The following is a 26993-nucleotide window of genomic DNA, read 5'->3' on the forward strand; positions in this document are numbered from 1 at the left end:
TTATGTTGACAACAGATTAAGAGTTACTCCCTTTGGTTTCAGTAGCAACGGAGGACAACATTCGACTTCGACATTAATTTACTTTATTCATTTCTATAACATTGATTAAATACAACCATCAAGACTTAGAGTTAGTTGACAACTATCACAATACAATCGCAGTAGTGAAAATACCCCAAAGTTACCCTTAGCTATAACGTAGTGACGAGCTATGCTTAACTACAGGAGCTATGACAGATGGCAGTGTAATATTACATTGTGAAACAATAGCCAGATCCTGATGCCGCTTTGAACAAGAACAGTACATCGGTTGTATACAGAGGGTGATTTGCAGGAATCCTACATTCAGTACTTCTCGCGTTCATTACATCAAGTGACCGAGGTTTTACACTGCCCTCAGCAATAATTCAGCAGCAATCAGCAACAAGAAATGGGCTTCGCATAATTACATTGTACAATGTGGTGAATTGGACCCCAGTCTTCAGCATTATGTGTCAATGCTGTAATGACAAAGCTATATACCCCACCACCCTTGTCGCATTACATAAACATCAGCATCCATAGATATTCGCATACTACAGTGTAAGTCAAACAGCAAGAATTGGTTTTGTTAATGTTGTCTTAAGGATGAGTTGCTACCATTGATGGTTCCTTATCAAGTAATGGCTACAATTTTATTTGGTAGGAAAATCTGGTGTTTTTTCACACAAAACAAACAGTTCAGTTTCTTAAACAGTTCTTGAACTCATATTGAGAATATTGGAAACAGTACCAATATCATTCTCAGGAATCATCCCCGTAGGATGCCAGAATATTTTTTAAAAATCTTATTATTTTTTACATCATGCACTGATCTGCAACTGAATCGTGTCAATCAAATATAAAAATAATGCCCGATCTACGAATGCAGGCAATATCGGTAAAAAGTAAGAAGCACTACAGGACAATAGCATTAATAGTTGCACTAAGATACATATTTGACCTTTAAATAGTAATAGTAGCCCAATAAAATTATCAATAGCAGGCAAGCAGATCAATAATCTATTATAATATTCTTTTCCAATATATCTTGCATTAATTCATCCCAGGGGGAAACAAGGCTAAAAATAATAATTATCCAAATCATTATCATCAGACCTCGTTCAAAATAGAGACAGTTCAGGACACGGTGCTAAGAAACAGCAGTCAACAAAAAACATCTCTTGAAACTTGAAACTAAAAAACAAACTAAAAAATAACCATGCATGTATTCAGTAACTACTAACATCTCAAATGACAAACAAAATGTGGTGTCAGCAAACTGAGTAAAACATGCGTTTACCTAATTCTGAGCGTCGGAAGCTAGCAGTGGGAAAACCACAAAGTCTATAAAGAAGATGGAGATGATCACAAAACACAACAGGAAAGAAGGAAGGCAGCGAATGGCCATGCTCAGGGTGACGCGGGCTCACGGGGGCTGGTGTTAGCCGAGGCCACCTTGTATCGCCGCCGCCTGCAAAACAAAAGGCAGTGCAAAAACTTCCCCAAACTGAAAAGGGATGTCACAACCACATATAATAGAGGTTACTATTGTTTAAACAGGTGAGTAAAAGAATGTTATATTTTTAATGTTTTTTTCAGACAGGTATGAAATATAAACAGTCTTTAAGTCTACATGTCTTTCAAACAAAATAAAGATAAATATAAGCTTGAAATTCAAATGCTTGTTGTGATATTATTAAGAAAAATAAACTGTTTAATAAAAAACTTTATCAATTGTTCAAATATACAGAAGAGAAATTGAAAATTTATTACAATTGAAATATATGTAATGCTTTTTTGTTGTAAACATTGGTAAAAGCCAACTAAAACATTAAACTTGCTATATGTTCACTATCTGTGTTACTGGGGAATGTGGTCTGGTCATCTATATCAACACAAGACAAGGCAGTTGTCAACACAAAAAGCTGGTTGTGCAACAGACAGCTAAACAATATTACCATCAAAACATAAAATGCACTAGAACTACTTGCAGTTCTTTAAAAAATGAACAAAAATTGCAGCAAACTTCAATGGAGAAAGTGTAGGGGTCAGGTAGATTTTTGTGTTTATATCTAGTTCTACATGACATAAGACAGCTTACTCTACTTGCTACCCTAACATTTTATACAACAGTAAAAAAAACAATGTCATGAAAAAGGTCGAACTGTTACAACACAAAGAGCACGAGGATCCTCATAATTACATTCCCCCATCACTACACTAGAAGAGATGCACAAGTTACTCCTACATCTGTTACCATAGTTACGGCTGAGTTCCAAAAACGCTACTGTCATGTGACGGAGTGATGTGTCGGGGTGTCAGGTGGGACAATATCAACACTTACCTTGCGGTGACTACAGCATTCTTGGGGGCCATCCCTGGAGGCGGTTTTGGGACTCGGTTGTCAGCATCAAGCTGTAGGGGCGTGACGCTGCGGAGGGCATCTGTGGCATCCTGGGATAAATAGTCTAGGCGTGGTGCTGAAGCTGATCGTCTTTTGGCGGGAGAGTGCCTCGCGGATAAGCCAGACTGTTTACCTTGTCTATCCTCAGCGGAACCGGTGCTTGGCATTTTATTTTCATTGCATAGAGCGTCAGAAGCACGGGGAGATCTATTAGCGTGGCTTGAGAAAGCACTATTGATATTTGAATTTAGGTGCGGATGCAAAATGTCCACAGCCTCCGTACTTATCTCTCGGTTTACAACTTCCTTCACATCCTCCAGCTGATACTTATCTGTTAACCTATCTCGGGAGCCGTGAACATTGTCTCTCATCTTCAGGACATCATCCAAGTCTCTAGAATTACTGTCTGCATGAGTCGAGTATTTAAATTTTTCTTCCATATTCTTGTCCTTCTTGGAACTCTGATATGGAGGTGGCTTACCTGTTGCAACAAGCTTTGAATGCACTTTACCCGATTTCTTGTCATCGCTGGACAATTCTCGACCTTTGAACAAAAGCTTCGATGGACTACCAGGGCTTTGTTTGAGTGGGGATCCAATCCGATTGCCTATATCTTTGGCCAGTTTTTCTGGCATTTTCCTTGGACTAGAGAAGTTACTCTGCTTATTGCTGTTTATATCGTCTTTATTCTCAAAACTGCTGATTCTCTGCAGACTTCCCGAACCGAACACACCTTGAGATTTTGGCATTGCTTTCCCTTCATGATCCTCTGCTTGAACACCTTGCTGTTTCAGTTGAGCAAAAAAATCCTCATCTTCATCCTCATCAAACACCAGCGAACCACGGCACGCATCTTTCGACTCCTTATCATCCAGGAATACCAATGAATTCCTGGCAACACTGTCATAGTTCATGTCATCCCCATCTGCTAGAGTGTTAGTCTGGCCTCTCTTAGACCGACCCTTCGGCCACCGGAGTTTCACCTCTCCTCCTCGGGCAGCACTCTCCTCCTCCGACTGGTCATCGTCACTCTCCTCGCCACTCGAGCCAAACGCTGACATACCAATCCACTGACTGGCAACTGTAAACGGAGCAGCTCGAGTAGCCATTTCGTCTGCATTGTCATCTGCAGCAGTGTGAGTTTTATCATCCGTCTGCAAGGCAAACGTGAGAGGTGCCCGACTGACTGGGAAGGTCACATCTGGGAGGTTGTCGTTGATATTGCACCCATTGTCATCCAATTGGTCATCGTCAACATCTATAGTCACATTTCTAACTAATTTTTTTTCTACCACTTTGTCTCCTACAATATCATCTACCTGTCTAGCGTTATTATCAGATATATGAACCTGCTCCACCTGATTAGCCAGAACAAGATTTTGTGTAGCACCAACGCCATGAGTTTGATTATGCTGTGGTAAGTGTATCAACACTGCTGTGTCCTTCTGCTTTAAGGATTCCTTCTCCTCGTTCCCATCTTCCCTGTTCCGGTCAGTACTGATTGTTCCCAACTTTTTCAGATACGAAGATCTCTCCACCTGTTCCGAAATCTTCCTCATCCCTTGTTCCCCACCCACCATCTCCGATATCCTGAACGTTGGAATAGGAGCAATGTCATCAGCTGCTTCCTTCTCTTCAATCAACACACCGTTATTACTCTTACTATCCTTGCTGCCATTTTCCTTTTGTTGACCTTCACCTTCAAGTTCCTCCTTTCCTTTCTGCTCAGCCTCGTATTTTCCGTCCTGTTTTTCAACGTCAGCTTTCTGTGACAAGATGATCTCCACTTTCTCTTCCCACAGCTTGTTGTCCATCTCTCGCGGGTACTTATTGTCCCCGATAATCAGGTCACCCGGCTGTTTCTTTAGGTTTTCCTCATCTTCCTGGTTGTAGCTCAGGTTCTCGTCAATCAGTTCAGTGGCGCCATGTCCAGGTGTGTTAGGACCAACTTGTAAGTTACTGTCAAAAGATCATTGAATTGAATTAGCCTGTTCATGTGAGATCTCGGATTTTAAAGACCCCTATGTGCCCGAGAACTGACTCAGCAAGAGAAAGGGTATAACACAACAGACAGCTTAAGTGTTATCAAATCTGGAGCAGGAAAATCAGCAATATTAGAACTAACCAGAAGCCTGTAAGTAACTGAACCTTACCCCAAAAATAAATCAATGGATGATATTGAACAAAGCCTCACATTGTTAGGTTACTATGTCACAAGCCTGTTCACAAATTAATCTTAGCTCCAACACAATTGTGGGCAGTGGTGGGGTGGTTGGTTAATGCATTCGCCCGTCATCCCACATGGGTACAACGTGTGAAGCCCATTTCTGGTAATACCCGGCATGACATTTCTGGAATATTGCTAAAAGCGGAGTAAAATGATAATCACTCACTCACTCACTCACTCACTCACTCTCCCACAACTGTAACTCTCATACTTTAACATTAACTTATACTAAGATCGCCTTGTATGTTGTCCTGGTCATACAACCACCTTTCCTCACCATAATCAGTTTGTATGGCAAGCATAGGGTACATTACGGCCCTGTTTTGCCATGGCTGTGACATAAGCTCACATTGTGCACATAGCTGCATCACAGTCAATCTAGATTCATACACATGTGAGACGTGTATATCAACTCAGCACTAAGAAACACAAAATCAGATTAGATATGCAGCTGCTTTCCCTTAAATGGACGAATGTAACTCTGAATTCCATGATCATTATTCATAAGATTTGTCATTGTAAATACTGTAAAATTAATGTTTAACTCTATGATGTTATGTACATACCCCTGTCCCCCAGCAGTCTGTTTGATGGCCACAGGCTGTGAGGTCGTGGTCGCGACAGACATGTCAACAAAGGGCTTCTCCCAGTCATAATGATCCACTTCCTTGATGGACTTGCGCCGTATACACTGTTCAAACAGGTTGTGCAGGAGAGCATAGTCAGGCTTGTCGTAGTAGTCCAGGGACTGAATGTGTTCCAGGAAGGTGCGGAACTCCGAAGGCATGTTTTTCAGCAGCAGTGTGTGATCATATTTCTCTTTCATTGTGCCCACTTGTTCCTTGTCCTTAATCTTTCTCCATGGCAACTGACCCACCACGAACTCAACCAGCATGTAGAACAGAGACCACAGGTCATCATGACGACCCATCTCCTAAAATAATGAAGTAAGCATTTTGTGAGGCTTCAGTTCAATTTTGGCAGATTATCTCCCTTGGAAAGAACTGGGTGTGGCGGGTTTCCTTATAATCAATATTAGACTGATTACAGGTTATAAGAGTTATGTCCCTTTAGACAATTACCTCACCATGGTACTGGAATTACTGGTAGTTATCTTTGTGAATAATATGCCGAATACAAGACAATATGTAATTTCCGTCTACACTGATCACATTATCTCCATGTTATAGTCTCAAAGCAGTTCGGGACTACCGGAATATATGAGGCAAGGGGATTGCAGCATATCTGACTGTCTCCCTACACTCAGCCCTACCTTATTCTGGTGAGCATTGACAGAGGCATATCCGACCATCCCCCTACACTCAGCCCTACCTTATTCTGGTGAGCATTGACAGAGGCATATCCGACCATCCCCCTACACTCAGCCCTACCTTATTCTGGTGAGCATTGACAGAGGCATATCTGACTGTCTCCGTACACTCAGCCCTACCTTATTCTGGTGAGCATTGACAGAGGCATATCTGACTGTCTCCCTACACTCAGCCCTACCTTATTCTGGTGAGCATTGACAGAGGCATATCCGACTGTCTCCCTACACTCAGCCCTACCTTATTCTGGTGAGCATTGACAGAGGCATATCCGACCATCCCCCTACACTCAGCCCTACCTTATTCTGGTGAGCATTGACAGAGGCATATCTGACTGTCTCCGTACACTCAGCCCTACCTTATTCTGGTGAGCATTGACAGAGGCATATCTGACTGTCTCCGTACACTCAGCCCTACCTTATTCTGGTGAGCATTGACAGAGGCATATCCGACTGTCCCCCTACACTCAGCCCTACCTTATTCTGGTGAGCATTGACAGAGGCATATCTGACTGTGCCCCTACACTCAGCCCTACCTTATTCTGGTGAGCATTGACAGAGGCATATTAGACCATCCCCCTACACTCAGCCCTACCTTATTCTGGTGAGCATTGACAGAGGCATATCTGACTGTCTCCGTACACTCAGCCCTACCTTATTCTTGTGAGCATTGACAGAGGCATATCTGACTGTCTCCCTACACTCAGCCCTACCTTATTCTGGTGAGCATTGACAGAGGCATATCTGACTGTCTCCGTACACTCAGCCCTACCTTATTCTGGTGAGCATTGACAGAGGCATATCTGACTGTCTCCGTACACTCAGCCCTACCTTATTCTTGTGAGCATTGACAGAGGCATATCTGACTGTCCCCCTACACTCAGCCCTACCTTATTCTGGTGAGCATTGACAGAGGCATATCTGACTGTCTCCGTACACTCAGCCCTACCTTATTCTGGTGAGCATTGACAGAGGCATATCTGACTGTCTCCGTACACTCAGCCCTACCTTATTCTTGTGAGCATTGACAGAGGCATATCTGACTGTCCCCCTACACTCAGCCCTACCTTATTCTGGTGAGCATTGACAGAGGCATATCTGACTGTCTCCGTACACTCAGCCCTACCTTATTCTTGTGAGCATTGACAGAGGCATATCTGACTGTCCCCCTACACTCAGCCCTACCTTATTCTGGTGAGCATTGACAGAGGCATATCTGACTGTCTCCGTACACTCAGCCCTACCTTATTCTTGTGAGCATTGACAGAGGCATATCTGACTGTCCCCCTACACTCAGCCCTACCTTATTCTTGTGAGCATTGACAGAGGCATATCTGACTGTCTCCGTACACTCAGCCCTACCTTATTCTGGTGAGCATTGACAGAGGCATATCTGACTGTCTCCGTACACTCAGCCCTACCTTATTCTGGTGAGCATTGACAGAGGCATATCTGACTGTCTCCCTACACTCAGCCCTTCCTTATTCTTGTGAGCATTGACAGAGGCATATCCGACCGTCCCCTTACACTCAGCCCTACCTTATTCTGGTGAGCATTGACAGAGGCATATCTGACTCTCCCCCTACACTCAGCCCTACCTTATTCTTGTGAGCATTGACAGAGGCATATCTGACTGTCTCCCTACACTCAGCCCTACCTTATTCTTGTGAGCATTGACAGAGGCATATCCGACTGTCTCCGTACACTCAGCCCTACCTTATTCTTGTGAGCATTGACAGAGGCATATCTGACTGTCTCCCTACACTCAGCCCTACCTTATTCTTGTGAGCATTGACAGAGGCATATCTGACTGTCTCCCTACACTCAGCCCTACCTTATTCTGGTGAGCATTGACAGAGGCATATCTGACTGTCTCCGTACACTCAGCCCTACCTTATTCTTGTGAGCATTGACAGAGGCATATCTGACTGTCTCCGTACACTCAGCCCTACCTTATTCTTGTGAGCATTGACAGAGGCATATCTGACTGTGCCCCGGAAGCCGGCTGCAGCTCGTGGTGGTCGAACCTCCCCTGTGGCAGTCGTGTACTGGCGGGCTAGACCAAAGTCCAGCATATAAACCTTGCGGCAGTGGTTTGCAGATTTACCCATGGAGAAGTTGGACTGAAATGGAAGAAGAAATGTGTGTTGACATTATGGATGTTAGTACTGCTGTCCTCTTTCAGGGCACCACCCACACACACCCACACAGACACCCACACAGACCCACACCCACACCCACACACACACACACACATGCCAACACCCACACCCACACACCCAGACACGCCTACCCACACACACACCCACCCACCCCCACACACACACCCACACATGCCCACACCCACACCCACACACCCAGACATGCCTACCCACACCCACACCCACCCACACACACACACACCCACACCCACACACACACACACGCCCACGCCCACGCCCACGCCCACACATCCACATCCACACACACATCCAGGGTGTGCAAACAGGGATTCGAACCCACAATCATAGGTTTCTGGCGACCCCAAGGAACGCAACACTGCACAGCAATTCGCGACGCCTTAGACGACTGGGCCACCCTAACTAAATTTCAAACACTGCTAATGACAGCAAGGGCAAAACAGTGTCCAATATTAAAAAGCATGAAAATCAAAAGGTCCCTCGATTTTAAAATAAATACATATGTTCACAAGAAGTGAACGGGATTGGTTACAACATTTTCCACCTTAGATTGCTCTCTCCAGTAGTTGACCAGCAACATCCAACAATGTCAGGTACAATGGCATGTTACTGACTATACATCACCATGCCTGACCACCCAAACCATATTAATTTCTTCTTTCCACAAGCTAAAGTTAGCTGGGACGTTTGACATGGGTGCCCTTGGGGACAAAGATTTTCGCGGGATTCCCTTCTATAACAGAAAACCTGAAGACTGCTTTCATCATTTTGTTTGAGAGAATTCGTCATTTTTAGGGCATACTTGTACTTGCAGAATACAGCTCAATAAATGAACAATTAGAAGTCATGAACAACTATTAAACCAAGAAAAAAATCAAGTCTTTGAATGGCATTTAGAAGTGATACACATAAGGAAGAGAATTTATGGTGACGAAGGAGTAAGCATATACTCCTAAACGTTGTTTTCCTCATAATAAAGAAGTTGACATCCATAAATTCTCTTCCTTAAGAAAAAAATCACTAATCTAACTAATCAGCCATGAACTCACTAAAGATAACCAATCCATACAAAAGAGCAACAGAGTGTTCATCAAGAAGACCCAAGGTGTGTTTGACTCACTACAATGAACAGCAATTAAATATTAATTTTCATTACTGGACAACAGTCCCTTATCGAGCCTTTAACAGTTCTCCATCAGCAATCATGCATGCCACTACCCACAAGCAATGAAGCTTCACTCACTGGTTTAATATCCCTGTGGAGGAAGCCCACTTCATGGATGGACTCAATGGCCTTTAGAATCTGCGCCCCTAGTCTCAGTGTGGTGCTCAGAGAAAAACATCCACGTGGCTGACTGCGTCTCAGCTCGGCCAGGTTCTTGCCTTGTAGGGACATCACCACGTAGTTGTACCTCTCATTTCGACCACAGCCGATGAAGCGACAGACATGATCACGACCTGACAAGACAACAATGGGGTCAGTCAGGAGGAGATTAATGTTATGGAGAAATGTTCATGCACAGTTCAATCTTTGAGGTTAATCAACTGAGTTTGATTGTCCCTTCTCACATCATGACAATACGCTTGTTGACGTCAACACCCTTTCAAACAATCTGCTGCCATAAGTGAGTTGGGACTAATGTCACCTTGATCAATATTTCAGTTAAAACACAGCTTAAATAACAGGACATAGACAATTATCACTTTGGTAAAATCATCACACACAGGTAGGATGACAGACCATGGATCATAATCAGTGCGAATGTGGGATTTGAACCAGGATCAGCGTATCCTTTCATGGCTAAGGGATGCAACTCTGCACAACAAATATTGAAGCCTTAGACCACAGGGTATTAGAATATCATAAGCAATTACATGAATCACATGGCAGCAGCATTAGAAATTGGCACTCATCCTGTAGTCCTTGCCAAACTGCCCAATACCGTATTTTCTTGAGTATAGTGCGCACCCATGTATAATACGCACCGCCCTCTAGCGGGTTCAATATTTTGGAAAAAAAGAAATTTGAATATTATGCGCAGAAAAAAAATACACCGTAACCTTTCAGCGAAGTCTGGCAAACCAACGGGTGATGAGAAATTTCGTCAGTACAAATTCGAAATTTGAGATAAAAAAATCACCAGACATGTTTATTTACCGTTTAAATAGTATTTATTGTTCTGCTAGGCATTGTTTTATATCCAGGGATTAAGATTACCTTGTGTATTTTCTCGTAAACTAAGCCGGAAACAGCAATCAGCTGTACACACGTTTTCTTGGAATCTAACGGTGATTCGGTCAAGACACACCCAATCATATAACTTTATAGGATTTTTAATGCAAGGATTGGCAAAAATTGTATCTGAAACTATTTTTTTTATCAGGAATAATATATTCCATTATTTTCTTAATTATATGCAGCCTTGACTAAACATATTAAAAATAATAATAACCCTAAGCAAAGCAGCTGATCGCTATTCCCGGGTATTATTTTTTACATGGACCCAGTCTGACCAGTCACCGTCAAGGCTCACGCACACGGGATTGCGTGATCGCGAGAATTTCATGTTGACATAGAATCATCAAACAAAAACAAATATGACTTTTAACGAGTCAAAGTATGTCATTTATGATATATGAATCCATTCTCTGTCAACTAAAGTTCGTTTCAAGGCGTCAATAGCGGTATTCTGACCATGGTTGCTGTTAATAACGGTGAGTTGTGCGATCGTCTGATCACTTCACACACGATTTCGCCGAAATTAATAAAAACAATATTAAAAGGAATTTTGAATAAAATTAATGAAATAAGTTACAAACATAAGTCCAGATATACAAAGAACACTTTTTAGAGCCAGACAGTGTAATAACATGACTAATTTCAGTATGGATTTGTTGACATGGTATTTCCAGTGTTACATGCTCACAGTAATGTCTTTCCATGGGGGAAATAAAAACATCCAAACTCATAATTCGTGTATAATGCACACCCCCTTCTACACAGCTGTGTTTTTTGGAAAAAAAGTGCGCACTATACTCAAGAAAATACGGTAGTTAAGGTATCCTAAGGAATAGTCAAAACTCGTAATTTTTAAGGGTTTTGCTCTATGTTATGATTATAAGGACTAGTGGACTAAAACTGTTAGTTTCTACTGCTGTGGCAGCATGTGGATTTGTACCTTGCAGCTTCTTGAGCACAGCCACCTCCATCTTGAGCACCTGCTTGGGCTGCTTGGCTGACTCCAGCTTCAGAGCCACTGCTTCTTTCGTTACCATGTCTGACGCCTCGTAAATCTCCCCAAACCCGCCGCCACCAATCTTCTTTGTCTAAAGTGTAGATAATACATGCAACAGACTTCAACATGGAAGATGTCAAAATAAACTAGCCTTTAATATTAAAAAATATAACCTGAGTGGATATGAATTCATCACTATAACCATAGTAACAGAAAATAATCTTTTAAGGATACAAGCCTTAAGACATGATCAATTTCAACAAGATAAACAATGCTAATTTTTACCTTTAGACAAGACTCATTTTCTTTGTCCATAAACCTGATAAGGTGATGTGTGATACACCACATTCAACATGTATGTGCCCCTCCCTAGTCTAGGCATATGGCATACCAACCAATTGATCTTGGCATCCAACATGTCCAAATTAAGAACTCTTGAGTTCTATCAGTGTACACAGCTGGTTTCAAGTATACTATACTGGGATTCCAGCTCATCAGCTTATGGCTAAATATTTTATTGATTTGTGACTCTTTGCAAAAAAGAAAGGAATTTCAATGTTGAAATATTGGCATCAGTGTACCACATAAACATTGCATGGCATTCAGCGTACAGCACTGCTGCATCCAGAATGCCACTTAGAGAGCTGGGTATCAAGCATACCAAGTAGGGGTTGGCACCCTCATGTATATGATAAAGTGAATGCTTGTTACAACCTATCTTACAAGCTTTTCACACTCTTATCAAATCCAAGTCAACAAAAATACTGCCTTTTGTTAAATGAAATGCCTGATAGGTTAGATATTAATGCTGTTTGTTGTGTTTGTTATAGAGTATAATCATGAATATATGAGAAGTTGACCAAATAAAGATCTGAAATTAATTAAAATTCTTTCATTAGTACCAGGATTTATCATCAATCATCAGTACATCACAAAACACAACTTACATTGCTCACCCCAAAAATGGGTGTGTCCAGTTTCCTCACCCTAAGCCCACCCCTTAAGTATTCTCTCTTTTATCTTGAGTTGCAACATAGATTTTATCTCCATCCGGTTATTGAGTGAGTGAGTTTGGTTTTACGCCCCTTTTAGCAATATTTCAGCAAGATCACAGCAGGGGACACCGGAAATGGTCTTCACACATTGTACCCATGTGGGGAATCGAACCAGTGTCTTCAGCATGGCAAACAAACACTTTAACCACTAGGCTACTCTACCACCCCTCATCTTGGTATTGTCCACATTTTATGCCACTTGCATAAAGATTTTGTGGTTCACTACAGATATACCTGTCATATAAAGAAAAAGAAATAGCGCAACGGCACTGTAGCTCACCTGACTATGTAGTCAACATATTTCTTTATCATGTTTATGTCAACCACAAATCCCAGAAGAAAAAAACAATGCTGGCATAGCAGTATTGTAAATCAAAGTTGAACATCTTAAACAAATCCCGGTGTCATCACTGGTGGGAACAAGTGTGATAAGTTTCAGCTTCATTGGTCCAGATATATCTCCGATGATGTTTACAGCACCAAGAAATGCATTCTGAGAGAATTTAGAAGCACTTTCAAGCTCAAATTCAAATGAAGATCAAAATAATAAGATATCACCAAAAAACAGAACATATTTGTTGAGCCCAAATACTGATGACACATATACCATCTTTTACATTTTTCAAACAAAATGGCTGACCTCTTGCCACAAGCTTTCAATATGGTTGAAGAGCAAAGGTCAAATCAAGGTCAAATTTAAATACCCCTAAGAACGGAATATATATGTTGATCCCCACTATTCACTACATATATAAATACCAAAATTCTTAGAATTTACACTTAGAACAAAGTGTGATGGCCATAAATAGGTTATATAAATTTGGCTGGGGTGTCATCACTGGTGGTAACAAGTATGTGAAGTCTCAGCTTCGTGGATTCAATGTTTTCTAAGGAGAATATGTTTACCCAAAAAGCCTGATACATGTCGGAAGCTGGATGCCGGACGCCAGACGCCGGACACCAGACAAACAGGACATGACATAAGCTCACTTGTTCAGTCAGGTGAGCTAAAAAGTAAACCCCCGACCTCCATTCCCTGTTTTTTTTTATAGGTTGAAATAGGTAACACATATATTTTGGGGTACCTTGTCTCTGAATGTACCTAATGTTGATCACTGGAGAACAAACAAACAAGCAACAACTGCCAGTATGTAAAGTAATAAATACGACTTTGACGCCATGTACCAAGCAAGTCAAGTCACGAGGAGCAAGATAACAAATGAAAAAGTCCTGATCACTCATGGGTACAGACTTTATTGATTTCTAGTCCCTGTTTAAATGACCGTAATGATTACTTACGACTTTCCATCGGTCCTTGACGACCTGGTTAGGCTGTAGCAAGTCTTCAGTGGTCATGCTGTGGACAGTCCGCTGCCTCCCCACGCTGGGCTATCCACCGCACTGATGCCACTTAACCCATTGTGTTCCACCATCTCAGTGTGCTGCAACATGACATACAGATGCTAGTGATGGAGAATGGCCTGAATTTTGTATCGCAATTTATTGCAATAACGATTCATAATGGTGATACGTACCACAACATATTGCATGTGTTCTTTCATCTGAAACTGGTTACGAACCTGAACATAAAAACTTGCCCTCACATTTTGGACAACTTCCCATTTTGTTGGACGTTGGATGCGTAACAGACATTATATCACAAATATTTCAGCTTTTTCGATTACAGGAAACAGTTCTTAATTTCATAATTTCAATTGAACTTGTCAATTGTTGTCTCTTATGTAAACTTTTCCAACAAGAAGAAGACATGCATGATTTTGAAAACGTAATATACCGGTATTTTCCAAATGTATTGAGATAAGTATTCATTAGTACTTTATATCTTGGGTTACCAGTAATACCACGGACCTACAACCATGACAACCATGATAACCGATAAATTCAGAGATTTAGAGAAGAGCCTGTGAGTAAGTGGGCTGGGTTGAACGGAACAGACCCATGAGCACAGGTATGGTGTTGACAGACCTAGAAACATAATCAAGGCAAACCTTGATTCGAACCAATGCTCATAGTTTCCTGAAGCGCCTAAGGGATGTAACTCTGTACAGAGAATGGTGCTGCCTTTGCTGACTGGGCCACTATGAGCTTAGGCAAGGGACTTTGAACATTATTTCATGAAAAACTGGTAATGTGTAGTTGCGAGCAGGTTATTCTTTATACAGGGATGTGGAAAATCAGTGCCTGACATGCCCGACTCATCACCTGACATCTTAGGACAAACAAAAAATCAGCTTCATTTCTCCATGGACAACCTTAAGATTTAGCAGATCAATTTTGATAACATATTCATAACAAGTACTATATATAGCTTTGAACAATTGTAAACATCGCAAGTATGACCAATCCCACTGACAGCAGTGTATTGTCTACTGGTACTTCCTTGTTCTCATTTACATTTAGGACACACTCTCTGATTAGTTGAACAGAGTACAAGGAAGCCAATTTGTGCAACATACTGTAAGAAGTCATGTCTGTTCTTCATTTGATTACAGTCAAACAATGGATAAATTCATTATTTGTGGTGGGAAAAGCCACACTGATCACCGATCAGTTACTGCTATTTCTTTCATGTTATTTCTGACATATTCCAAAGTTAATTTTTGTGAAACTATGGGCAAAGGAGCTTATTTCTGTCTGTGGAATAAGACTCATTTGATTTCTGCTATAACACTACGATAGGGAATAAAAACAGTGGAAATAGAACTTTTCCATCAATTTACTGTACCAGTTATCGCCATCGTCTTAACAGCACGTGCCAGGTCATAACGTGCACCGCTTCAGTTATACAAATTTTTAAGCATCTGAAGAGTCTGTTTGGTTCATCATTTTTGGATAAATATTTCTTTCTTCTAACATGTGTCTAATGAAAACGGGCAAAAGTAAAATGAGATGCAACCACATGCGTACTGTAACGGGGAGTTGAAGATAATTGATCCTCCACGATAACTGGTCGCTAGCCAGTACAGATACGAAAACTGATTCATCAATGTTCCTACCAGAAATATGAATAATATGAACAAGTGGACATTGTCTCTGGACAAGAGAATTGTTACTGTTCAGTTGTTCAGGGACAAGTTCACACATCTGATATTGCCACACCCCTGAGGGGGCACGGGTGGCCCAGCCGTCTAAGGCGCGGCTTTGCTGTGCAGAGTTGCGTCCCATGGGCACGCCAGAAACCATACCTGTGCTCGTGGGTTTCACCGAAGTGGTAAACGTCTGAGACCTGCATCACTTCAGGATTTCCTCCCACATTAAGCTGACAGGCCGCGATATAACTGGAATACTGTTAAAAGCGGCGCTAAACACAACTCACTCACTCACTCCACATCCCTGCTCAATCAAAGGGGACATATTCAAGACTGTTTTAGTTTGCTGTGTTTGGTTTGAGAAACTAACCACGGTAAACAGAAAAATCATCCACATACATATATTTTCAAAAAGGAACATTCTAACCAGTTCAAACTCCCATTTCACAAGGTGTTTATGCACAACAATAGATTTATAATAATCTTAATCTTAAGTCTAGGGTATTCAGGTATGGCTTAGTAATACATGTAGCATCAGCATTCTGGAGGTTGGTACACAAGGCTGGTTGGTTTGTTGTTTCAACGCCGCACTCAGCAATATTCCAGCTATATGTAAATAATCAAGTCTGGACCAGACAATCCAGTGATTGATATCATGAGCATCGATCCATGCAATTGGGATCGATGACATGCATCAACCAAATCAACGAGCCTGACCACCCGATCCTGTTAGTCGCCTCTTATGACAAGCATAATTGCCTTTCACAGCAAGCATGGGTTGCTGAAGACCAATTGTACCTTGATCTTCATGGGGACGGTATACAAGGAATGACATGGATATCAGCTTGTTTATTCAAACTTTCATTCAAGAGTAAACAAGACAAACATGCTGTTGTCCATAGCTTGTTATTTATGGACATAAAAAGACATACAAAAACAACAAATCTACCTGAATAATTACATTAAAAAAATGAAACCGGACATAATTTCAGCTGCTTGTAACCATGGTAACATGGACATGTTCTTGATGTTGTAAATCCCTTGATTCCATAATCAAGGAAGTAAACAATTTGAAACCAGGACCTCCATATCTCTAGAATTTGAAACATATCATTTACTGTTCACAATTGTCAAGCAGGTCTGCCGTCAACGTGGGTGAATTTTGCATCACGTCACAATATGCCCGTGCCCTCCAACACTTGCAGCAACTAATCAAGCTGTAAGAGGCTTCTTCCTTCCAACAAATCAATATGTCATGACCACAATCTTACCAGGATGACTGTAAGCATGGTAAGCGTGGTTAGCTCTGCCTATCACAATCATTCCAATACCCTCACGCTGTTTGACAAAGCACCTTATAATCAAGCAATGATCAAGCTCTGACATCACACACATTATTTGCCTTCCTTCGAAGCACCAGACACATGGAGAGGCTTAACCATTCGAATAATTGGAATATGTGAGAAACATTAATTACAGACAGTCTGCAACTTCAGCCACAAGTCTGAAGCCAGAGTCTGGTAAAGCTTCTTCCTTTCTGGTTGGAACAGCTAATCTTTCTCCATACATCAACACTAAAATCTACAGAAATGATTTGAAAAGACTAATTCAGACTGGGCATGCCTGTAGGCATAAACAAGCCTTGTAGCCTGATAAAAGCTTTTGGCACAGACTACAGACATCTGCAACTACAGCCATGTAAAGCATTAATTAAATATACAATACTAATCATATTTGCTTTTCCCACAAGGGAAATTTTCAGTTAAAACATCATGAACATATAACCATGATAACAACCATTTTCTTCGAAAGAATTATCCATTATCAGCGTTCAAAATGAAGCATGACGTCAAGGGGTCGTTATCACATTTATGTTAAAAATTAAAGATTTGAAGCTCCATTGATTTAAATACTATCAACTCAGCTACAGAAATTGGAACTAGTTGTATACTCCTTGCCAAGCTGCCCAATAGGTTATTATAATGACTAATAGAAATTTGCCTATGTTATAGGTTTTACAGCATGTCATTACATTGACTAGTGGACTAAAATGTAGTTTCTATCGCTGCTGTACTAGCAGCTAACTTCAAGGACCAAACAAACCAGTTAATTGTAAACACTGGTGTCTCTTGGATAGCAAGTCTTCAGTGGCCATGCTCAATTCCATAAAAAATAACACCGGTAATAGTGAGTGAGTATGGTTTTACGCCGCTTTTAGCAATATTCCAGCAATATCACAGCCGGGGGACACCAGAAATGGGCTTCACACATTGTACCCATGTCGGGATTCGAACCAGGTCTTCGGTGTGGCGAGCGAACGCTTTAACCACTAGGCTACCCGACCACCCAACACCGGTAATAACAAGACAACACTGGAAGCACATGATCAGCATGTGAAACAAGAGAGGAACAGACAAACTGGTCACAAAAATAAGTTGCCCAACACTGATACACTTCCTGATACACACTGACCTTTAAATGGAACAATTGTCATTATTTCAACTGCACAAATATACACTAAAAGGAAACTGTAACCAATGGTTACGGTCTGTTACAATGGCTAGTTTCAGTTGCCAGTGCCTCTTATCATGCCTGTTATGGAACTTATGAGACATCGGTGAAGAAAGACCTCTTTGTGAATAGAAGTCTAACATTTCAGCTATTTTCGGTGCGTAAATGTCAAATAAATATCGCCCCGATCGCGCAAGTTGTCTGAGACTGGCTTAAAGCTTGGAAAGTTTAGCGATACTTAGATGTTGCTGTTGATGAAGCCACAGAGGATATTTGTTCAAATAAACATTTCCCAACCCTGAAGTCTTCTAAGGATGAAACAAGACTGAAGTAGAGCTACAGCATGCTGCAGATGCACAGCCGTACTGCAAATTTAGATGTGAAATGATCACCTAACTGAGAACTTGAGCAAGTTTGTATAGTTGTAATACTTTACATCAAGATGGGGTAGACACCTTGAGAATCAAACTAGTCCACAATTCATTTCAGAGTAGACACACTAATGGATAATTATGTTTTGAACATTATGTATTAATAAGAGGGCACTACTTGATCTTACATGTCTCAGTGTCAAGCAGGGGTTTACCTTAGTCTCTCTTAGGAACTCTTGGTAATACATTGTGGGGCCTCAAGAATTAAAATGAGGGTTCCATTGTGACCATTGTACCAACAGAAATTACTATACAAAACATGTGATGCCCTATGTTTACCATTGTTTACTACAGCATGTACAGATGGGATTTCCTTGTTTGAATCAAAACTTTGTGATTGAATGAAAGAAACAGTTTTTTACATTGATTGTGGGAACATTGATGATATTTCTAAAAGATAAATCTTACCTTCATTCTTCAATTTAATTTTTAGGTACAATCCTTCCAACTTCCCTACTATTTAGCATCCAATAGGACTTGCAAAGGGTATTAATTGCATCCATATTGGTTTACTAGTTTCTATTAGCAAAACCCTTACATGCGATGGTCCTCATAAGAGGTAACTGAAAATGAACCAGTTGGAACTGTGTGACAAGGTTGTGTCATCATACCATTGTAGCATACTTGTTACTCATGCTATCAACCACTGGTTTATAATATGATAATATTAACTCTGGTATACCAATCATGTCAAAAGGGTGTGGAGAAATTGGGTTTAACGGTTTCAAAACCATTGCAATTATATACGGCCATACTGTGATGTGTCTTCAGATAGTTCAGATTTATACTGCTTTAATAGTGCTAGCCTAATGAGATACTATGCCGCAGTTTAACATGAATACCCCACTCAAACACAGTAGACAGACTCCGAGCCCACCAGTCCTTGTTTTATGGTGACAAGTACCATCTTTGAATGTCTTTTGGTATGACGCAGCCAAGGGGATCAAACCGATGACCTTCTTGAAACTACATCACAGTCTTCAAGCCAATAGAATCAAGTGTGTGCCTGAACAATCACTCATTAATACAGTAAACTGTGTTAATAACGAACATACTTATAACAAACTGATGGTATAACAAACTGTTTATTTTATCCCAGCCATTTACTGTAATTATCCTTATAACAAACTATGGTTATATTATAACGAACTAAAATTAGTGGTCCCTTTGAGTTCATTACAAACATAGTTTAATGTATAATAAACACTTCTTATGTCCCGTATCATGTAGTGTCATGGGTTTTTGCATGAACATGGAATAACTTTTTACAAACACACAGTATGTCAATACAGGTAGTTAATATAACTGAAAAGTGGCTACAAGAATCAATGAAGTCTTTAAAACATGTTGAACCAAGGAATTCTATCAGCAGTAAATCAGGTCTATTCAGGAACGGTTTCATTGCCAATTTCCCTCTATATTCAATAGTCATCAGTAAAAGAGCTTGTCATCATGACAGGCAATGTCCTTTCATAATAAATTAATCCTCCATTCACTATTAACAAAGAACCTAATTGACAGTGTTAACACGGTCTTCCCAGGGCCTCCATCCTGCTCCACACGGTCCACTGACCAAGTCTTGTGACAGCGTTACATCAATGGATGAAGTATTACATCCAACAGTATCTTAATTAAGGCATATGGATAAATATAACTTGTGTCATCACATGCAACTACACTGCAAGGGTCCCAATCACAATGCTAGATGACGCCACTGTTGACAATTAAATGTTGAACATTTTTATGGCAAATGTATGTTTAAATTACCAGTGGAATATCCACACTTTTACTCAGGCTTATAGATCATTACTATGATTAGCCTGAAGCTAGTTGAATACAGTGCCAATCCCAGTGGTACCATTCCCTGGGAAATCCAACAGATAAACAAATTAACAAAACATGGATATGTAGTAATGTCCTTTTAACAATATCATTGTACAAAATAAGTGGGTCCTTGGTTCTTTAGGGGTTGTTCATATAGTATTTGAATCAAGGGACACTCTAAATTCCTATTGTAACATTCGGGTTAAAATAAGGACCCATTGACTTATATGCTTCGTATAGTTCATATAGGTCTTACACCAAAGAGAAATGTGCGAGTCGTACGTACAAATGTCTAGAACTGACACAGAAAAACAAGATATTGCATCAGGAAAGACACACAGTAATATTCTTGGCAAGATATATTTATCATGTGTTTATATTTATGTATGAATTTGAATTTCAAACAAAGAACAAACGCTGAATACTTTATTCACCCATGGGCATTTCGAGTGGGAGTATAGCTCTCCAGCATTGGCAGCAATCTATGCTAGTCGCAAGAGGCGACTAAATGGACCGGGTTGTCAGAGGAATAAGACTTGGTGACTTCTGATCTCAATTCAAATGACTTAGGAAACCAAAATAAACTCGAAGAAACTCAACAGCCATGAGTGTTCAAGCAAACGGTTACCTTGCTTGTTCCTGGTTCCTAAAACAATGATAAATGTTAAAGCCATGAAATATTCATCCACAGATGCTAGAGTGACACCACATATGCATGTCTGTGGCTGTGACACCATTTGAAGAGCGATTACACAGAAATTACCACACTCAGATAAGGGTTTCTCTCCAAGGATATTTTTGCAGAAAGTTTACCTTATGTTAATACAGAATGATGTGAAGTAATCAATATCTTGTTGGCCCAGACAATCAGTCGTGTCTACAAAATATTAAGAGTTTGCTATTTTGACATAACAGTAACTAGATTAGAATAATTTGATCAGTGTTGGAGATTACCATCTCTGAAAGAAAGTGTGTCACTAGTCATGCTGGTCACTTCTCATACAAATGGCAGTGTCTGCCACATATTTAAACATGTTGAAGGATGAAGGTCAAGGTGACCATGGGACAATGCTGAATAAGCAAAAATAGTCATAATTTGTCACAGGTAGTTTTTACTCAGGGCTTATCTAAATGTATGTTGCCACGGTCTGTGCCTAACAATTGGATACTACCAGGGTGAATTTGACTCTCAGCATGATTTTCAGCAGATTTTTGTGTTATTATGGGGACAATTATTACCTGAGCTTACTCGACCCAAAATGTTGCTAATACTAGACATGGGCTTCAGACTGGTTGCCAATGTCGCAGACAGTTGCCACAGACATGACAGACTCTGCATAAATCTATCAGAAATTTGACATAATTATCATGATTATAATTACTCAACACTATGAAACTTGTGATTTTGATTCCTAATTTTGATACCTTCTATTACTGTAATGTTTAACATGTTCAACTTGTAATTAATTAAGGAGGAGAATTGATGATGATGATGATGATGATGATGATGATGATGATGGTGGTGATGATGATGATGATCCATAAATTATTTTCCTTATGTGTATCACTTCTAAATGCCTTTACAAAGACTTTACATGGTATATTGGTTATGATGTAAACATGGCATACTGCCCCAAGACTCCCTCGGGCATCAACTAACAATTAATGGTTAAACAAGTACAACAACACGATGTAAAACAGTGCATAATGAGATGTGCCGCAGCTAACAGATCAATATCAAAAGCATCAAATTGGAAATGATCAAACGATATCATCCTGGGTGCCATTTCAGTGAGAACTACAGCATGTACAGTGGAATATAAAATAAAATCTGTAACTATTATGGAACGTTTTGTTAAAAATTATTAAATTTAGCCATCACAATGCGAAAACATAAAATATTATGTTGATTTGAAATCAGGAAAGTCAACTGGTAGTCAATATTTGATTACATTTGAGCTTGTCATTAATATTAACCTGTGTGTGATCTTAGATCGCCTGAGATCTTGCGCTACAATATGAATCAAGATATGGACTGACGATATGACCGGTATCACGATACACCACAACAAATGATAGGAGGGTAACAACATATTCGCCCATTGATCGACGATGTATTGCAATTGTTTACCCTAAGATTGCACTATTTCAATAGGAGTGAGTGAGTGAGTTTGATTTTACGTCGCTTTTAGCAATATTCCAGCAAATATCACGGCGGGGAACACCAGAAATGGGCTTTACACATTGTAGCCATGTCGGGAATCGAACCCGGGTCTTCGGCGTGACGAGCGAACGCTTTAACCACTAGGCTACCCCACCACCCCTATTTCGATGATTTAAAGTAATTTAAAACAATAATGGTATTGTCAATAGTATGCATAACAATCGATAGTCTCAATAGTCTCAATTAATTTTATATAAAACATATATTATGCGCCAGAAAATTCAGTTTTTTTTATCAAATTTTAAACGTGCTGTGTCCTGATTAACAAGGATTACAACAACTTCTGATGAGAGTTACTCCCCTTTGGTTTGAGCAGCGATAAGGAGGAAAATGGACGACTTTGGACATTGCCAGCAATACTTTATTTAATTTATTACATTGATTAATATAATTATCAAGCCTTAGAGTTGGTTTAATACTATGGCAATGGTTTGGCATACTATTGCAATACAATCGCAAAGGGAAAATAGCCCCAACAGTCACCCCTAACAAACAGTAAGAATTAATGTGTGTCGTGTTCCCACTGTAAGACGTAACAGCTTCACCCAATCTGCATACCGTATTCGACGTAGTAAGCGCCCCGCTCTAATAAGCGCCCACGACGATATTGGCTAGTGAACAATCTCAATCAGCACCCCTTCTGATTGATTAATGTACACAAGACTTATTTATTCGTGTATAATATGCACTCATGTGTTATTTCACCCTTAATTATGGGCAATTAAATTCTTGAAAAATATATCTGTCGTATGTAAACATTTCAGGCTGTTAGCATAAACCACAAAATTTACAATCTTTCAACTGAAAGTAATATTCTAATAAGCGCCCCCCTAATTTTGAGAGTGCCCTGAGCGCTTATTACGTTGAATACGGTACATGTTTTCAAACCCATATTAACCTTAACATTCTTAATTGACACTGAAGCCCATCAGTGATTTACTATCAATAAATAACTGATCAACTAAAAACTAATGAACATCAAAATGAAAGTTTACTGTTCAAACCTAAAAAGTCTTTTCCATGTTCAACTGGCAAACACTCTGAATAATCGCTGAACAGCAAAACTTAATTAAGTTTGAACATTTTCGTTCTGCATTTTAAATCTGTTATTATTCACACGTTTTATACCAATATAACATGTAAAGAAATGTATCGTACCTATCGCAACATAGGGGTTGTAAATTGATGTATTGTATCATGGGCCTCGCATACACCAACACTACAGTGACAAATAAACTAAATTGATTGCAATTACGTTAACTGTAAACAATCTCACCCTGTGTTCACCATGCTCACTGTCTGTCACTGATTCTGTTTGATAGTCGTCTCAACCTGAGTTCGCTACACATTCAGATGACTAGTTAAATCAGTTGCTCACTCGGCCTGATTACTAGTGGTGTATAAAAATCAAATTTTGAGTGCTATAATCTAATAAAAACATGCTAGGATTGCAAAATAGTCTGGGCAGAGTCTATCTTTTATACAGTGACTTTTACAATGGCTTACTGCTGTTGTAGCATAACAACTGCTTTGTGTGAATGAATCCAGATCAGTAACAGTGTACTTGCCCAAAGACAAGTGAACATTATTTCGATTTCCACACTCCTGAAATTGGAAGACATTTATGTAATGACAATGAACATGACTGCAGGCAATTTGTAAAACAGACAAATGTTACTCAACTCCTTGTAGCAGGCTAATGTGATAGCCACTATGATTACACAAAACAGATACAAGATCGCTTCTTGTAGCAGGTTTACACAAAACTGTAAATGAAGATCTCTAGTAGAAGCATTTTAAGACAGCAATCAATACACAAAATCCACAACTATCCACATGATTATGTACAGGAAAGGAAATGTATTTTCCTTCAAGTGTGCCACAGGGTACTCATTAATGTGTGCATCTATGATCTTGGTAATATGTCATTTCTTCATTGGCTAGATAATAACAAAAAGGTTTGTACCCTTCTTTTTCACAGAGGATGATAATGTACCCTTTTCAGTTTACTTGTCCCAGACTAGCAAACTTATGTTACTATCGAGCCCTTCTAAAGAAGTGTCAAGTGGCACAGTCCTTACACCTACACCTGCAAGCATGCCACACTGATTGATGCACACATGCATGGTGTCTGGTCCACTTCGTAATTAACAATCATTGTGACTACCTGTTCATGGTAAAATAATTGCTCCACAGATCATGTAGATAAGTTATGGTTAATTCAAAGGGAAATATTCCATTAGTACAGTACATCACAAATAATATATATTGACCAAATATATGCTTGTTGTAAGCTAAGAGGGGTTTTAAGATGAGGTTTTGATTGGTTCCAGGAGACGTATGCTTCATGATGTATTGTTGACATATCATACACTGAATTAAAATAAATACAGTGTCCATCATAAAGCTGACTAATCAACTTGATATTTCAAAAACATGACCATGGCATAATCTACAAAATACACCAAAAGTGTGAAGTGAGAATCTACCATCTTGAGCATAGTATGTCTTGAAAATAATCGTTTGGAATAAATATGTTTGCTAAGTCTCAGCTTTTTATCTTGTCAAATGTTGCTGTAGCCATGGCTGGGTTACTGAACAGCCATCAAATAATTATTATACCAAAACTAATCCATTTCAAACATTGTACAGCATTTTAATAGTAATACACCGCCATCGTAATGACAGCCTGTTCTGAGAAAAGAACCAAGTCGGTACATTTTTAAGACACAAAGGTTGTACATTTAGTACTAGTTAGATCACTGATGGTCTAGGGATTTTTAGATTCACTAACCCCAAGGGCTGAATACCAAAAGCGTCAAACCCTTCAGTCAATGTCAGTATCATGAGTGTTAGGTAGACAATCGTTCAGTATGAATTAAAGAAGCACTGGGTGACTTGTGTATACCTGTAACTTGGTGACAGTAAGGTCTTTAGATTGGTTCTAGGTCTTTGACTGATTGTCATCCAAAATGTCCATAAGATATTTGTCCATGATGGTTATGGTATAGTAGAATGTCCTATTAATAAAATCATGAAAATGTCCTCTAGCTGAGTGGGTCAGTTGGACTTTACACCATTTTTAGCAATATTCCGGCCATATCAAGACAGGCAACATCAAAAATACAAATTGAGCCATGGCCTTAGCTGTGACGAGCAGACTCCTTAACCACAAGGCTACCAACTACCCCAGCATGTAGCATACTGTATCCACCATCTGATCAACTATCTATCAATGGTTAGCTTCATTTGGCTGCAAAATGTGGTTACCACTAGAGCAAGCAGTTGTCCATTATATAAACTACTATTCTACCACCATATGTATATGGTCTCAGATACCCTTGTACTGATTAGTATTGATATTACTACATGCACTTGTGGCGCAACATGTTTGAATGCTTGAATATATATTGTAAAATGGGCCTGTGGCCTGATTTACTGAAATAAACCACTACTGCTACTAGAACAAGACATCCTTACAGTTTGACCATCTCAGGCCCACATGTCACTTGCAATATGTTCAATGACCAAGCCACAACACCACTGTGCCAAATGTCATTGACAATCAGTCAACTTGTACCAAAATCAAATGAGATAAAACCAAATAAGCTGATTCATACAAAACCTTGGTGTGCCAATTAAGAAATCACTACCAACAAAAACATTTATAAATAAACACAATATACAAAACATAAGTTCAACGTTCATGGGCGTGAGAAATAGTTAGAAAGACAAGTTTGGGCACAATGCACATTTTATGAGCTGGTTTGTGATGATTTTATACTTATAGCTACCCTACCTACTTATCTGAGAGAAATATAAATGACCAGAATAACCATGACATGTTCATGAATGATGAAAAATGTGTCATGTATGTAAAGAACTAGACTGACAATAGTTACAATAGTAAACTATAAGTAAAAGCTAGAGACAGAGAATTAGACCTCACCTCTCGATGATCATGTGTAACCACAATGACAAAAAACCTACAGGAAATCTAAACATAAGTATCTTACCACAACAGCAATGCACAGAATGGGTTACTAATCTGTTAATCATTACGTGAATCACCCCCTCATCAACAGACATTCATGATTGTTTTATTGATGCAACAGTTGTCTAATTGTCATCGCAACCTTCTGAGAGTCTGCTCGCTAAATATTTCCTAATATTTAAGTATACTTATGGGAGTCACTTCAAGGAGTTACCGTCGATACACCTGTTTGGGGTGACCGTCTAGGGTGTGTTTTTAACTGTCTGCTGATCGAATATCAAGCATTTGCCAAGACAATCAAATGTCAAATCCATTATAAATCATTCACATTGCATGTCTGATCAGATGAATTTCATGTAGTATGCTTGAGAAATGTCACACAGTAGATTCAACTTACCCAAACAAATATCAGGAGAGTAAATTGGCTTAGTATCCATAATTAACACAGTTTAGATTATAAATTCACGTCATTTTGCTAAGGTATGTGTCGCATCGCCATAGTACACTTC

At 39.8% G+C, this 26993-nt stretch overlaps 1 protein-coding gene across 3 annotated transcripts in view; it reads right to left on the reverse strand.

The window, feature by feature from the left end:
• Window positions 1–26993, reverse strand: part of LOC139444000 (uncharacterized) — a 40176-nt gene extending 13183 nt beyond the window's left edge. Inside the window, exons 1-8 of one of the 3 annotated variants that reach the window (XR_011651740.1) lie at window positions 26882–26993; window positions 13750–13892; window positions 11339–11486; window positions 9403–9617; window positions 7932–8102; window positions 5219–5586; window positions 2366–4384; window positions 1322–1492 (exon numbers count right to left, since the gene is read on the reverse strand). Coding sequence is in view for 1 of the 3 variants with exons in the window: in XM_071224902.1 (XP_071081003.1) it covers window positions 2366–4384; window positions 5219–5586; window positions 7932–8102; window positions 9403–9617; window positions 11339–11486; window positions 13750–13806 (2978 nt within the window). In the remaining 2 variants the exon portion in view is untranslated. Of the gene's footprint in view, window positions 1–1321; window positions 1493–2365; window positions 4385–5218; window positions 5587–6633; window positions 6666–7931; window positions 8103–9402; window positions 9618–11338; window positions 11487–13749; window positions 13893–26881 lie in introns of those variants that run through there. The other 2 variants (XM_071224902.1, XR_011651741.1) reach the window with 2 other exon arrangements.

This window comes from Haliotis cracherodii, unplaced genomic scaffold (genome assembly GCF_022045235.1).
Source record: "Haliotis cracherodii isolate W230 unplaced genomic scaffold, xgHalCrac1.p SCAF_5, whole genome shotgun sequence".
Classification (NCBI taxonomy): Eukaryota; Metazoa; Mollusca; class Gastropoda; order Lepetellida; family Haliotidae; genus Haliotis; species Haliotis cracherodii.